This window comes from Theobroma umbraticum, unplaced genomic scaffold, assembly GCF_002168275.2.
Source record: "Theobroma umbraticum cultivar Fairchild unplaced genomic scaffold, ASM216827v3 scaffold_30.0, whole genome shotgun sequence".
NCBI lineage: Eukaryota > Viridiplantae > Streptophyta > Magnoliopsida > Malvales > Malvaceae > Theobroma > Theobroma umbraticum.
Window position 1 is genome coordinate 6,108,937 of NW_018397254.1, and position 15,841 is coordinate 6,124,777.

At 33.5% G+C, this 15,841-nt stretch overlaps 2 protein-coding genes across 6 annotated transcripts; both read left to right on the forward strand.

Annotated features, from left to right (window-relative positions):
- The first annotated feature begins 3,300 nt into the window (after window positions 1–3,300).
- LOC110425230 (Protein phosphatase 2C family protein) lies at window positions 3,301–8,013 on the forward strand. Of its 3 annotated transcripts, none has more exons than XM_021440080.1 (9): window positions 3,301–3,737; window positions 4,078–4,401; window positions 4,759–4,886; window positions 5,503–5,601; window positions 5,823–5,981; window positions 6,413–6,499; window positions 6,633–6,724; window positions 7,217–7,291; window positions 7,586–8,013. In XM_021440080.1, exons 2-9 carry the CDS (start codon window positions 4,139–4,141, stop codon window positions 7,745–7,747), a joined length of 1,065 nt encoding a protein of 354 aa, XP_021295755.1. In that variant the 5' UTR covers window positions 3,301–3,737; window positions 4,078–4,138; the 3' UTR covers window positions 7,748–8,013. The 3 variants fall into 3 exon arrangements, with proteins under 3 accessions (XP_021295755.1, XP_021295763.1, XP_021295772.1); XM_021440088.1 differs by having other exon boundaries at window positions 4,082–4,401; XM_021440097.1 differs by having other exon boundaries at window positions 4,191–4,401.
- A 1,376-nt stretch (window positions 8,014–9,389) lies between these two features.
- Window positions 9,390–14,566, forward strand: LOC110419157 (DnaJ heat shock amino-terminal domain protein). 3 transcript variants are annotated; one of them, XM_021432087.2, is made up of 4 exons: window positions 9,390–9,607; window positions 9,732–9,802; window positions 10,914–10,999; window positions 11,870–14,566. In XM_021432087.2, exon 4 carries the CDS (start codon window positions 12,032–12,034, stop codon window positions 14,258–14,260), a length of 2,229 nt encoding a protein of 742 aa, XP_021287762.1. In that variant the 5' UTR covers window positions 9,390–9,607; window positions 9,732–9,802; window positions 10,914–10,999; window positions 11,870–12,031; the 3' UTR covers window positions 14,261–14,566. The 3 variants fall into 3 exon arrangements, with proteins under 3 accessions (XP_021287762.1, XP_021287753.1, XP_021287746.1); XM_021432078.2 differs by lacking the exon at window positions 9,732–9,802; XM_021432071.2 differs by lacking the exons at window positions 9,732–9,802; window positions 10,914–10,999.
- The last annotated feature ends 1,275 nt before the right edge of the window (window positions 14,567–15,841 follow it).

The window sequence follows — 15,841 nt, forward strand, 5'->3', positions numbered from 1 at the left end:
CAAGACCACCTGGCTTAACTTGTTGTTTAACTGGTTTAGACAATAGATCGGTCTTTTTATTTTCATGAACATTTACCATGATAAGCGATGAGCTTAGGCTTGGGCATGAGAAAAGTGACAGTCTAATGGTCCCATCCCACGCCTGAATTGAGTTGGATTGAGTTGGCACTAACCTAAAACAATGTTTAAAGCAGCAGGCAGAAGCAAAAAGGCGGATTAAATGTTTTGTCCGTTTATATCTAATAATTAAATAGATTAAATATTTTAAAAAGTTGATTAAATATAAAAAATATTAAATCAATTTTTACAAATTATAATATTAAAACTTATAAACTTCATCTATAATTATAAAATATATAAATTATTTATATAATATATTACTTTATTATATAAATGAAATTAATGACACAACTTACATGTTATAATATTTTAATTTTCATATTAAAGTTTGTATAAATAATGATTAATTATAAACAATATGTTATACAAATTAAAATGATAATTAATAAAATTATTAAGTACAATCATATAAATAAAGTCTATTATAAGTTACAGTAATGTTTATGTATAAATTAAATATATGTATATATATTATATATTACTTTATTATGCATATATGAAATTAATAACACAATTTATATGTTATAAATTTTATATCAAAGTTTGCACAAATATTAACTAATTATAAATAATATGTTATAAAAATTAAAGTGATAATTAATAAAGTTATTAAGTATAATCATATAAATAAAGTTTATTATAAGATACAGTAATGGTTATGTACAAATTAAATATATATAATATTTATACAATTATATATATTCATAATATTTTATATTTTAAAATATTATTAAGATGTAATAAGTGTAATATAATAATACGTAAGATATTTACTATTATATATTATAATATTAACATATAAGTTATATTTAAAATATATAATTTGTAATTTCATATTAATACAGATTTATAAATAAGTATATATACTTAAAATTAAATTACTATGATTATGATTTGTATATGTATATATAATAAATTAATATATTTTAAGTATATTATTAATTAATTTTAATATTAATTTTTTAATATATATGTATAATAATGTATATATTAATATATAAAAAATTAATTTGATTTTTTTGAAAATTTGATCTAAAAATTTTAAAATTAAGAACCGATAAAAAAACTAATTCCATCAAACATTGTAGACTAATTAATCTCATGAATCATTTAAACCGAACTATTTTACTCAAATCAACATATTTAATTTAAGTAAACAATTAATCTGATTTGAATTTATTCACACCCAATCTTTAGAGCCTAGATCAAATTTTATCTTCCCAAAACCCATATTCCATATATAGGCTAATGGGCCCAAGTCACTGCCTGCCTTTGAATAGTCCAAGGAAACTTAAACCTGCGCTGCTTCATATTTGCTGTCCATAACGGTCTAGAATCTAGATATCGATAGATATATCATCTTTACTGTATGTTTGGGCCGCGGATGTCACAAGTCAGATCCGGACCATTGCTAGCTCATTGCATGAAGGACCCCGACACTGCTATTTAATAATCCAACCTTGGCTGCCTTTTATATACTCATAGTCATAGCTACTCACGAATGAAACGCATTTACTCGATGATGTTCTGGAACACCACACGATCAATAAATGCGGAGTAAATTCAATTTTTATCATTAAAAATAAACCCTTGTGATCACTGGGCACTTGCAAGTCAGTTCTGCATTTAAATTATTCTTGGTGCCAGACTACAACCAACTGGTACGTTTCTGCTAGTTAATCTATTCTGAGTTTTTTTTTTTTTTTTATAAAATCCCATTCCCATGCTTTGCCCAGTTTTCTTCAATGTGATACTTTCGAGGCCCAAAAAAAGAACTGAACCTTTTTATTTTTTAGTTAAATAAGTAAATTAGAAATATTTTTTACTGTTTTTTTCTTTTGTTTGGGTTCAGAAATATTGTCAAATGGGCCGGTTTGGACGCTTTGGACAGATGGTAGCGATATTTGCGAAGGTTGCAAAGCGCACTCGTTGAGCGGTGACTTGCGAATTGGATTTGTCTGCCCTGGATCGGGTACCCGATTCCACCGCGGGCCGGCCTCGTTCCCTCTACGGTCTACATTCCACAAGCTGAGCCTCCTATTTATTTTGAAAATTATATGTGCCATTCAAAAACCAAAATGTTACCTAATTAGTACTTTTTATGTTAATTTGATTGAATTTTTTATTTTTTTATTTTTATTTTCTTGTTTTTTATAAAAAATAAAATATTAATCAAAACAAAATTTTAATACAAATTAACTAAATTTGTTTAGAAAAATAAATTATTTAAATTTATAAAAAATATTAATATTTAATTAAATACGACAAGAATTTTTTTTTCAAAAAATATTCTATACACAATATAGTTAGATTCTGTTTAATGGATGATTTTACTTTTATATTTTTAAAGAAAGTTGTTAATAAATATAACAAAAATTATTTAATAAATAATTAAAAGAAACAAATAATTTAAATATAGTAATTTTTAACTTTTTTAAATCAAAACTTTTTTTAAGATAAAAAAAAATATTTGATAAACTTTCAAAGTAATATTTTTGTTTTTGGGAAACATTTGAGAAAATTTTAGTCATTTTTGTTTTTTTTATATGAGAACCATTATTTTATTATGGATCGAAACTTAAAGCTTATAAATCATGAACTCATATTCTTAATTTAAAAGGTATTTCTAAGAGATATTGAAAGATCCATATTTATATACTTAAGACTCATTTTATTTTTTATTGATGTGAAATTCGTGACATTCTATTTCATCTAATTGTATAACGTTTTTATTGTATTGACTTTTTACTTATAGAGAAAGGTGATTCTTATGTAAGTGTGGGTTTATCTCGACTCTTATATCTCATGAGAATTTACATCAGTGAAAATTGAAATCTATTCTGATATCAAATATCATCAATGTTTAAATTTAATCTCGTATAATCTTAAATTTTAAAAATATAATTTAAATAAACTTATAAATTACAAGTCAATATTCTTAATCTAAAAAATACGTTTAATCAATAATAAAAGATCTATTTATGTACCCAACTTACTTTATCATTTACTAATGTAGAATTCAAATCCATTTATTATAACAAATTCATAATTCAAGAACGTAATAATATTTACCTAAAATTTATAACGCAATTTCTAAGCGCGGGCGCAGAGGATCAACCCTCCGGGAAATAAAAAGTGAATGCATGAAGAGTGCCACGTTGCTACTTCTCCTCGGTGGGAAGCTACAAAACTTGCCAGCTCTTTCTTTCTCTCTCTCCTCCACAGCACTCTCTCTTACTTTCTCTTTCTCGCTCCACTATATAGCTCTACAAGTTTCTTCAAATCTCCTTCTCTTTTTCCATCGCTTTCTCTCTCTAGGGTTTCAGATTCTCCTCTCGGTTTTTCTAGGGAGAGAAATAAACTACGCTACGCGGCCGATTCCTACTAACATCCACTTCAGATTCGGATCCTCCACGTGTTCCAACCCGGACCCGATCCTAACTGTCCGGATCCCCCGATCCGATCCGGTTCTTTTATCCGAAGTTTCCAACGAGTGATCCCTTTTTGTTTGTAAAGTTCCGTTTAAATTTGATCGAAAAAATGCTGCTTGATTTATTCCCTCTCTGTTGAATGATTTATCAGCTCAAGAAATGAGTCGATTACTTTGAAAAGTAAATGTAAGATTTTGATTTCTCCCAGATTTTTCTTTTCATTATTCTTATGCCGATCAAACTTACTTTAAGTAGAAAACTTAGCTTAATAATGCTAATTTTTGCTTCTTATGGATATTAAGAAAATGTTCATTAAGAAACATATATAGTATATTCAAATTTAACGTGTAATAATTCATTTTTGTTGGAATCCATTGAACCTATGCGAATTGTGTGTTATTTTATTTAATGATCATTTTAAGAATTAGTTAGTGGGCGGGATGAATAATTATATATTTCAATTTCGAAATTAAAACTTAAAAAACCTTGTTTATTTTTAATTTCGTAATGTTACTGATTTTGTTAGGCAGCATTGTCCCATATGCCTGAAGATCTGGCGTTAAAAGGCCATAATTGAACCATTTTAGATGGTATGCAACAGTTGTTTAAGGAGTGTAATTGTTCAAACTGGGCATATAGGAACATTATTAACACCGAAAAGGGTGCATTTAAGGAGTGTCGGAAGGACTTCACATGTTGGTGCTGGATTAACTTTTTGGTGGAATCGTGAATTTCAAACGAGTGCAAAGATGATGGTTGATACAGGTGCAACTGCAAGCCAGGGTCCCGTTGTTAATATGTTTCCAGAGAAAGATGATGATGGTGGATATGTTAGCGGAGGGTGGAAAAGGTAAATAATAGCTTTCCACCTGTTTTAGATAGTTGTTATATCATGCACATTGAGCTGTAAGTATAGCCAGTCATAGACAAATATCATGATTTATTTAGAATCAAACATGCGAATTATTGGCTCTAAATATGACTTGGCTGATGAATAAATGTTGCTAGGAGTTATTTGTATGCTGGTTTTTTAATTATTTAGTCAGATTTGTTCTTTTCCTTGCATGTTTGGTTCAACGAACGCTTTGCCTAGTTACGGAGTTACTATACAATTGTATAGTTCTTGTTATTTCTATATGCGATCTTATTTACTCATTTTATATTTAAAACCACACTTACATGGTAGTTTTCTTGTCTGATTTGGCAGTGAAGATGGACGATTAAGCTGGGGATATTCAAGTTTCAGGGGGAAAAGAGCAACAATGGAAGATTTCTATGATATTAAAACTTCCAAGATTAACGGGCAGACAGTCTGCATGTTTGGAATCTTTGATGGTTAGATTCTCTCTTATCATTTCTTGCCTTGTGAAAGGATACGAAATTAAAGATATTACATATATACTAGAACACATTGTAAAAACCCTTAGAAGGCACCATCCAACAGGATATTTAGAGAAGAGCACAGACTACAATGGGCTTGCCTTTCCCCTATATTTGGTTTCACAACCACAATACTGATGGGCAGAGAAATCATAAAAGATGTGAGTTTAATTGTTGGTATGTTGAGTATTTGGTCGTTATGCGGCCATCTGAATATATGTGATAACCTTGGGGTAGGGTGTTGGGACATGCTTTCAAGTTACAACTTACTATTGGCGCAAGCCTCCAAAGTTGTTCTGGGTCAAAGATGGACCCACTTGATGTTATGTCTGTCGAAGCTTTCTTGTCATTTCATTTAAATCAGAGTAGAAGTCATTATGAGGCTATGACAGTCGTCAATCTAGATTATTTTCGTTTTATATCTCTTGATGAATATTACTAGCAGCAGTCTTCGTGGTGATCTGATTTGGATAACATTTCCATAATTTTTCCGGACAGCAAGATGTCTTTGATATCTGAATTGGATGATTTTTTGTTCCCTGCTTGTAACCACTTTTATGTGCCTTTGCAGGGCATGGTGGTTCTCGCGCAGCTGAATATCTGAAGCAACACCTTTTTGAGAATCTAATGAAGCATCCACAGTTCATGACTGACACCAAATTGGCCATAAGTGCGTCCAAGATCTCCTATATGCCGTGCTCATGGAGCATTTGAATTGTTTGATATCCTTTATTGTCTGCAGCTTTATAGAGGACCCAAGCATTTGCAAATATTTTTATATCTTTGTTGTCCTGAGTCTATAACTTGCATTCGGATGGGGTCCTACATAAAATGCTTCTCAACCCATTCGAATTCTGTCATTCATTTTGGATTCATGGATTATGGCTGCAGGTGAAACATATCAACAGACTGATGTAGACTTCTTGGATTCTGAAAGAGATACTTTTAGAGATGATGGTTCCACAGCTTCAACAGCAGTGTTGGTTGGAAACCATCTATATGTTGCCAATGTTGGAGACTCACGGACTGTAATATCCAAGGCTGGAAAAGGTGTTCTATGCATTTTTTTATTGCATATTGATATCTTAGTTTCACGCGCATTAATTTTGCCTTCAAATATTATTACTTGAAGATGATCATGATATGTTTTTATGAAATTGAGGAATGCAAGAGGCCAGTCAGGCTTCTTGGCAAAGGGAACGAGACCAGGCCCCATTTTCTGAAAGCATTTGACCTTTCTTTATGCTGTCCTTTGTCATAACTAGATAAATAGTCATGGTAAATCGCGGTAATTTGTATTTAAAATTTATGCTTATTAATCACTAATAAGTGTGAACTACAAAATGAAATGCATATTACTTTTTGCATTGACTGATACTTATGGTTTAATTAGAATATACTGACTCTAGATACAAAAACATGTTGAGGATTCGACATTTTCTAAATGGGATTCCTGAAGCAGCCTCTTTTTCATTTTGAAGCAATCCCTCTCTCTGAAGATCATAAACCAAATAGAAGTGATGAGCGGAAGAGAATTGAAAATGCTGGAGGGGTTGTAATGTGGGCAGGTAATACTGTTTAAAAATCTACCTTGTCTTATTGAAGCAAAACCAAGAATTTCCATTACATCTGGTGCTTAAATTGGAATTTCTGGCTCCTGAAAGTTTAACAGTGGAAATTTCTTGTTAATCTTGTTATCAGGAACTTGGAGGGTAGGAGGTGTGTTAGCTATGTCTCGTGCTTTTGGTAATCGCATGTTAAAGCAATTTGTTGTTGCAGAACCAGAGATACAGGTGATCCTCAAAATCAAATACTAATAAGCTAGTAATCTTTAATCAGCTTAATTGCTATTGTTACATTTAATTTTGCAATTACTTTCTCCCATCCTGTTGCCTTGTGTTTAACAGTAAGGACTCATTTAGGGAAAACATCATCTCAAGAGAATGATGAAGATTATAGCTTTTATTACACCCTTCCTAATTGATGCAACCATCCAAAAGTTAAATGTGTTAGAATTGGATGCTGACTCAAGAATGTGTTGTTGGTTGTTCTTTGATTTGAATATGATGGTGAATACCGACCCTTTGTCTCATTCAACTTATACCTGAGTTCTACTTTCTCTTGCTATATCCTATTTTGTCCCGTGATTTCTGTTATCTAGGTTGATCTGACTACAACTTATTCTACAACAGATTCATACTGTATATACTATTTGTTTTCGGGGTGGTAGGTCATGAAAGTGGGATTAATGAAATTTCTATTTCTTAATGTTTGTTATATCCCAGGATAAAGAGATAGATGAAGAATTTGAGTTGCTCGTGCTTGCTAGTGATGGATTATGGGATGTAGTGCCTAATGAGGTAAACGTCTCTCTGACATGTGTAGCTGCACTTTAGTCACCCATCCAAGTATCACTCATGCATTTGATAGTGTTTTTGAGCAAAGCCTAAATATAAAGTAGTTATTCAGCTAGTTTAAACATGTGAAAAGGTAGAAAAATAAAGGGGACTAACCAGCTCACATGAGCTTGCTTGATTTCACAGAGTGATCCAAGGACACTGTACTGGTTAATCAACATTGGAAGTCCCTGCTGTATTTTATTAGGAGATTTCTCTGCATGTTTGCCTTGCTATAAGTTTAAATTCTGTTTCCAGGATGCTGTTTCGCTTGCCCGAGTAGAAGAAGAACCAGAAACAGCAGCTCGGAAGTTGACAGAAACTGCATTTACCCGTGGAAGTGCCGACAATATAACATGCGTTGTGGTGAGATTCCACCATGACAAGGCAGATCCGGCTAATCCGCAGGCCTCAGCATGATTAGATTTCCTTATTTTATTGCTCGTGCAGATTTATTGACAATTTAGTTGGTTTAATTTTGAAATCTGCATGTGCCTTATGGCCTATGTGCATATATCAAGGAGACAATTTGTTTATTCATTGCTTTCCGTTTCCTAATCTGCTCTTGTATGGAATGCAAGGACCTAACGTCCTGTTTATTCCCGAACTAGTCCTATATCTACCCATCTGTGTGTTCATCTCCATGTTCAGTTAAAATCTAATAAAGCCTTAGTATTTACTCAATATACTAGCTGATCATCTAATAAAGGCTACAACTAATTTGTTTAAGCCTTTTGTTCATTTAGGTACTTGGATGAAAAAATTTAAAATTTTTAATCCTAAATATTAACATTTTACCCCGGAAAAAAAGAGAGAAATTAATCAAATATCAACCAAAATGAAGAATTAGAGATGGGTGGGGAAATCCCGTAAGTCCATGTAGACCCTGATATCGGCTGGACTTTTTTCTTCTTTCTATAATTTTGGTCTGAGAAATTGACTTTGTAAGCGTGCGCTTTTACATCATTGTCCGAAAAGAAGATTGAGTTATACTAATGCACTGCAAAAGGACAACGCATTCAAGTTTTGGAGATGGCAACCTGTACTATGGTTCCCAAATAAAAAATAAATAAAAGAATTTATTAACCATGGTTAGAGTAAATATAACAATTTTAATGATCTTTGATCATAATTATGTACACGTATCTATACTTAATTTACTATATTAATATATATTTAAAAATTTAAGAATTCTTAAAAATAAATATTCATAGAATTTTTTTTTAAATTGAATTTTTATCTTTATATATTTATAAAATAATATTTTATGATTAATTGATATTATATAAATATTGTATACAAACAATACGTCATATATAAATCTTTATACATAAATTATCAACACCAAAACCATAGAACTTATATTTTAAAATATACACTATAATGGTATTTTAAAAATTAATCGTTATTAACCAATGTATCTATTATTCAAACTTGATGATAATAGCATGACTATGAATCCATTTGTAATGGAGTTTTGTGGTCACGTTTATAATTAATGTACACACAACTTTTATATCTTTTTTTTGTATGATCTCTTTTTATCTTTATCAGATTTATGTCATAAGTATACTATGTACTACATTGTTTACGTATATTTATGTACACAAACATACATGTCATATGCATATTGCCAATATTTATTATTTATTATTTTTATATTAAAAAAGATAGATTTCAAATTTATTTTTTTTATCAAAAAGAACACACATTTTTATTGAATTAAATGTTTAGATATAATATATATTTAATTAAAAAATAAAAATTCTATCTCAACAATGGTACCCATTTTGGAGATGTATTATTATTTAATAAACTTTTTCCTTTTTGTAAAGTGCAAATAGAAGGAAGATGAAAATAGTAGTTCCTCGCATTAAAACATAAACAAAATCTACACTTTCATTTTTTTTTTCATAGAGAATCCAAAATAATAAATATTTCACCTAATTTGGGAATCCTACAAACCCATCACAAGAGTTAAAAACCAACCATGGTTAAGTTTTTTTGCATCAAAACCCATTAAAAAAAAGTTGTATTAGGGTTAACACAAAAAAAGTTAATACTATATTAAACCAACCCCATACTTACTTTCCCATTTTTTTCCCTTTTATTTTATTTTAATTTCTTGGAGCCAACTTGAGGGGAAAAAAAAAAGAAAAAGAAAGAAAAAATTTTCCTCAGGTTCTCAAGGGGTTTTGACAAAATGGGTTACTGTACCTTATGATTCATGCTTGTCTTAGATTCAAAATTTCTTCACTTCAAAAGACTTTCTTTACACAGGTATATTTTCTATGTATATTTTTATTTTTACTAACCTAAGTTGTTTTCTTTTTTTGTTCATTTTGTCGAAGAAGTTTTCTTTTTGGGTGGTAATTTCTGTGGACTGTTTGTTGAAATTTTATAGAAATCTGGGGTTTTCAGTTTCTACCGGGTAACAGAATTTGAAACGGCCAGATCCATGGGGACCCTGGAAAGGTCAATTTACTCTTCAGTGTCCTTTTCCAGTAGTTCGAATTACAGATGGGATTCTGTTTTTGGTTATTCAATGTGGCCTAAATTTCATATCTTTTGTTTATGGGGAAAGAAATGCTGATGAAAGTTTATATAAGGGTTGTTTCATTACCTTTTAAGTTAATTTATCTAGTTGTTTTCCGTGATTATATGGAGTTATTTTGGGTTCTCATAGTAAATTTTGATCTTGAGAGGTTAGCATTTTGCGGTTTTAGGCTGTTGCAAACACAAAAAAAAAAAAAAAAAAGAACTAGTGAGGTTCCACGGGCTGGTTGCGTAATGGTTATATGTAGATAGAAATATTAATGTGGTTAAGGTTGAGAAATTGAGTTTGTCAACGGTATTCTCCAGAGGAGATGGTATGTTGAGTAAGTTAGCTTCATAACAGGTGAGGTGTAAAAATTCAACCGTCTGTTGTATGACAGTGTTGTTGTTGCCCATAATAAGTTGAGGAATTTTGTTATCTGCATCAAAAGAAATTAAAGTGTTGTTTTTTGTGTACTTATGATTTAGATCGCTGCTACGTATGAAACTTTTGACCATTCTATATTTGGAATGTTGGTGATTGGTTACTCTTGGTGAAGGTTAGTGTGCAAGAATTATGATGGAAAACTTTTAGTGCTATGCACTTGGTGTTTCCTTGATATGTTTCTAGAGTCTGAACTAGGTGAGGGATGCCAGAGAAAACCAAAAGAACCACAACCAATGTGTTTTATATATTTGTGTATGAAATGGTAACTGATGGTATCAAGCTTATGAAATGGATAGTTAAGTGTCTACTCAGGATTTTATTTATCCAATATCTTGTAAGCTTGTTGAAAGGCGCAATATTGTTATTTAGTTATTGATATAAGCAATGCATGATGCGAACGATTGATTGGGTCTGCAAAGTGGAAAGATCTCATCTATGACAACTATTGTCTGGATAACAAAAAGTAAGCATGTCTGATCAAGGCTATGGTTATAGGTGGGCCCAGCCATAAAAGTTGTGGGATTTGGTATGTGGCATTGTGCCTATGGTTAATGTCGTTTGGATTAACTAAAAGAAAAAAACTGCTTGTCCCTGTTTGAACAGGCATCAGCCATTGATGAGGTGTCTGGGTGGATCTATAGTTTTGGTTCTTTTGTCGTTGCATAGGCAGTTCTCAGACCAAAAGACAAGTATGTGTTTATATGTTCCGTATACCTGAATTTCCATTATCTATCAATGTTCACGTGTTATTTAGGCAGTAGTTGCATCTTTTCTATGTAAGAGTCTAAGTACGACATCTTTGACTATGTTCATAGTTATCATATTGATATCTGCTTTCTCCTCTTCTGTTTATAAGTACCTAATTTCCTCATGTTGGTTGAGTTCATGGACACATTTCCTTCTGAGTGTAAGATGTATTGTTGACTAAAGTTAACCTTTGGCCTGTAGGATTATTTGTTTCATAGGAAAAATATTCTAGTAGTTTGAGTTAAATCCATTTAAAATTCCCTCTCTTGCTTTCTCCTCTCTCATGCTCACTGGCACGAGAGAGAACTGATAGTAATTGCACCTCAATGTTTTTTCTTGGAAGGATAGTCTTATATTATTAATTTTACCAGCTCAAGTTGCATTGGATTGAAAGTAAACTTCACCATTTGTGATGAAATGGAATGTGTCAGAGCTTTTTAAGAAATGCGGGATATGGTATAATTATTATTTGAGACAGTATTATTATAGTTATGAGTTGCAGTTTTTGTTCTACGTATGCATTAGATATGTATTTGGAATGTATTGAGATTTAATAAGAATTTGCATTGATGCTTCTGCTTAAATAATGGTGATAGTTATTGGTAGTTAAGGTATGATTGTAGTGTCAGATAAAGAAATATGCAACCTGTGGTTAAGAATATGGATTTTTCTAGAAAGCAACCAAAACTTGAGTTTCAAATAAAGATTTGTCTTGTTTGTTTTTAGCAAAGTATAAGCTTATAGAACATTATCCTATTGGTATTGCATTTCCTTCTCAATTAGTTTTCTAATTCAGACTTGTTCTAATTTAGGAGGATTTTCTTCCTTTGGACCTGGCATCAAAAACTTGGAGCCGTTACCTCTGTCGTAAGGCATGAAAGTGCCTTAAGCTGCAAATCGTGGGTTTTGGTTGGCGTTTTGTCATATTCATAATACCTAGGTGAGAAAGTAACACATTAAAGTATCACAAAATTATGGAGTGCAACAAAGATGAGGCATTCAGGGCAAAAGAAATTGCTGAAAGGAAGGTTACAGAGAAGGATTATGCTGGAGCTAAAAAGTTTGCTTTGAAAGCTCAAAATTTGTATCCTGGGCTTGATGGTGTTGCCCAGATGTTGACAACACTTGATGTGTATATTTCTGCAGAGAATAAAGTGAGTGGGGAAGCAGATTGGTATGGTGTGCTTGGTGTGAACCCATTGGCTGATGATGAGGTGGTGAGAAAACAATACAGGAAGCTGGCTCTGATGCTTCACCCTGACAAAAACAAGTCGGTAGGTGCAGATGGTGCTTTTAAGCTTGTTTCAGAGGCCTGGAGCTTGTTATCAGATAAGGCTAAGAGATTAGCATATAACCAGAAGATAAATGTCAGGGGAACACAGCAGAAGTTTCCTGCACACAGTGGGGTTTCATCAATCCCACCCAGAGCAAATGGCTCTCACAGTTCTAGTTCTACTGTAACTTCAAATGCTAGGACTCAGAACAGTAATAGCCGGGTAGGTCAAACCTCATTTGCTTCTCCTTCTAATAAAAAGCCTGCTACCTTTTGGACTGTTTGCAATAGATGCAAAACACAGTATGAATACCTCAGAATTTACCTGAATCACACACTTTTATGCCCTAATTGTCATGAGGCATTTTTGGCTTTAGAAAAGGCCCCACCTCCAAATGTTTACAGGTCATCAAATTGGTGTAGCCAACAGAAGCAGGCTTCAGGGCATCATGCTACAAATAATAATCAATTTAACTATGGAAAAAATTCGTCTAGCATGCAAAATTCAGAACGTGATGGATTGGCCGGTCATGGTTCATCTATTAATACAAGCTTCCAATGGGGTCCTTTCTCTGGGGCAGCTGGTGTTAGTGGCACTGTTGCACCACCTTCCACCAGTGCCGAAGCTGCATGTGTTGTTCGGAAGGCACAAGAGAAAGTGAAAAGGGAGCGTGAAGAAGCCCTTAAAGCAGAGAGACTCCTGAAGAAGAGAAAAGAAGATATTCGTGTTAATGGTTATGTAGGTAAAATGACAACTCAAACAACCATGGGGAATGGACCTTGCTTGGGAACGGGTGTTTTTGGAGTGGGAAGTAATTATGGGTATTCTGGTAACTATAACAAGCCCATCAGTGAAAGAGAATTGTCATTGTTTGAAATTCGAAACATGCTGGTGGATAAGGCTCGGATTGTGATTCGTAAAAAACTTAAGGAGTGGAGCTCAGTAACTGAAACACAAAGTGCTGACAAAGTTAAAGAGAAGATCAGAGAGAAAGAAAATAGGAAACAGAGGAGCATGGCAAATGGAGATGCATGTGATACCAATAAAGAAGATCAAGGTAAGCAGTCTCCTGCTGCTTCTCCTGATGACTCAGATACTGGAATTGCACTATATTCGATGAATGTTCCAGATCCTGATTTTCACAATTTTGACTTGGATCGAAGTGAAAGTTCTTTTGGAGATGACCAGGTCTGGGCTGCATATGACGATGATGATGGGATGCCCCGCTTCTATGCTCGAATTCACAAGGTGATCTCCTTGAAGCCTTTTAAGATGAAAATTAGTTGGCTTAATTCAAGAAGTAGCAGTGAATTTGGTTTGCTAGACTGGATAGGCTCTGGTTTCTCCAAAACTTGTGGGGAGTTCAGAAGTGGCAGACATGAAATTAGTGAAACATTAAATGCTTTCTCCCACAAGGTTCAGTGGTCAAAAGGTAACCGTGGAGTAATTAGAATATTTCCTAGTAAGGGGGATGTCTGGGCCCTTTACAGGAACTGGTCTCCTGATTGGAATGAACAGACGCCAGATGAATTGATACACAAATATGACATGGTGGAAGTGCTCAACGACTATAATGAGGAACAAGGAATCTCTGTGATCCCTCTAATCAAGGTTGCTGGTTTTAGGACAGTTTTTCATAAGCATATGGACCCCAAGGAAGTCAGGAGGGTTCCGAAAGAAGAGATGTTTCGCTTTTCCCATCAGGTGCCTAATTACTTGCTTACAGGCCAAGAAGCTCATAATGCTCCAATGGGATGTCGTGAGTTAGACCCAGCAGCCACTCCTTTGGAGCTACTTCAGGTAATTAATGAAGCCACTGAAGCACCTGTGAAAGACAATTCTCGGAAAACTGATAAAGAAACGTTAAAGAGTGCAAGAGAAGGTGAGGCAGATGAACTGGTGGAGATTTCATCAAAATTGCAGGAATGATAGTTTGTAGAGAATAGCAAAACAGGCAAAGGATGGTTAACCAATGCTGCTTGCCGAGAGAAGCATAGGATGCTGATGTGTAGATGATGCTGAAAAGGCTAAGAATATAGAATATGGAGACTGCTGACCACACCAGCTTGGTGAGTTTTGATATTGTAATCTTGGTCCAAACTGTAGAAATTGCGTTTTTTGTTGTGCCATAGTTGGATCCAAGAGCGGTCCATGTTTTTGTATTTTTGATAGTAAAGCTTCATTAAAAAACTCATGCTTGATTATACTCAAAATTTAATAGGAGTTGCTTCTTGAACTGTATTCCTGTTGTTTACAGTAGGTTTTTTGCTACACATAAAATTGTCCTCTGTGTGCCACGATTGCGAGGCCTTACCCAAACACTATGGATTACCCTAAAGCCAAAGGAAGCCTTATTTTGCTACCTGCTCTGATGGTCAGGTTGAAATTGCTGAAGCATAACCTGCAAGCTCTACACCAATTCCCTCACTCCTTGGACCATTAATGCCTATTTGATCATGAGGGTGATCATAAAATGACTGAATAAGGCCTTCGTTAGTCACATTGCCTGTTGCATTAAAGACTTACAGTGCTTTTCTTCCGACATCCGACGGGTCAAATTTGTGGGCTTAAATTTCCACATTTTTCATTTCACATGGCAGTGAAACGTCGATTCTGTTGTGAAGTGCTGAACTTGAAATCTGGGGTCTACGAGTATGTCAGCTTGCCTTGGGGCATGGGCCGGTCACATTCACATTTAGGCTGACGACAAGAGACAAATCCCAACTGAATTCCACCCCTCCAGTCTCTTAAATAGGTTCGCCAATAAAACAAAGTGAATAAGAGATCCCTCCCCCATCATGTTGTAAGAAAAAACTAACAAAAATCAATACCGTTTATTGACTTCTTGTTCGTACTTCTATTGGCATATAATTCATAAGCCTACAGTTAAATGCATGGAATTTAGTTTGGCATCTTCCTTGTTGTTTATAGTTAGGAAGATATGAATGCAGACGACTTGTCAACCATTGAAACGGAGAATCTTAGGACCAATTTCATTTGTTTAATTGGTGGGCATATGGTCAGAAGAGAGGACCTTGCAAGTTCAGAAATAAAAGTATGCAAGGAAGTTTCATGGGCAATTCCCATTGTGAGGACAAATTCAAGGAACTTCCAGGTTCCACGTCCACGAAGAAATTTTTTTAGCTTGGGTTCCGACGCAGCTATTCTCCATGCACTGTTACATGCAGACACATTTGCTCCCTCGATTGAAGACCTATGCAATAGGGGCGTTTGCGTGATTTTGCTTCTACTCTTTAACCTTTACAGATTAATTAATTATTATCGTATATAAATCAAACAAAACAAACCATATTTACCATTTTTATTTCAGAGTGGTAGAAGTTTGTGCTGCACCGCAACTAAGGGCATGGCTGTTAAGCCCTTTCTTACTCTTTTAATATGGAAAAGGAATCCAATAATTAGGGTTCTAATACAAATACAATGTATGTATATATACACATATCAAGTTTCTCTTTTTTTATTTTTTGTCACAAGGAATTAAAAAGCTTG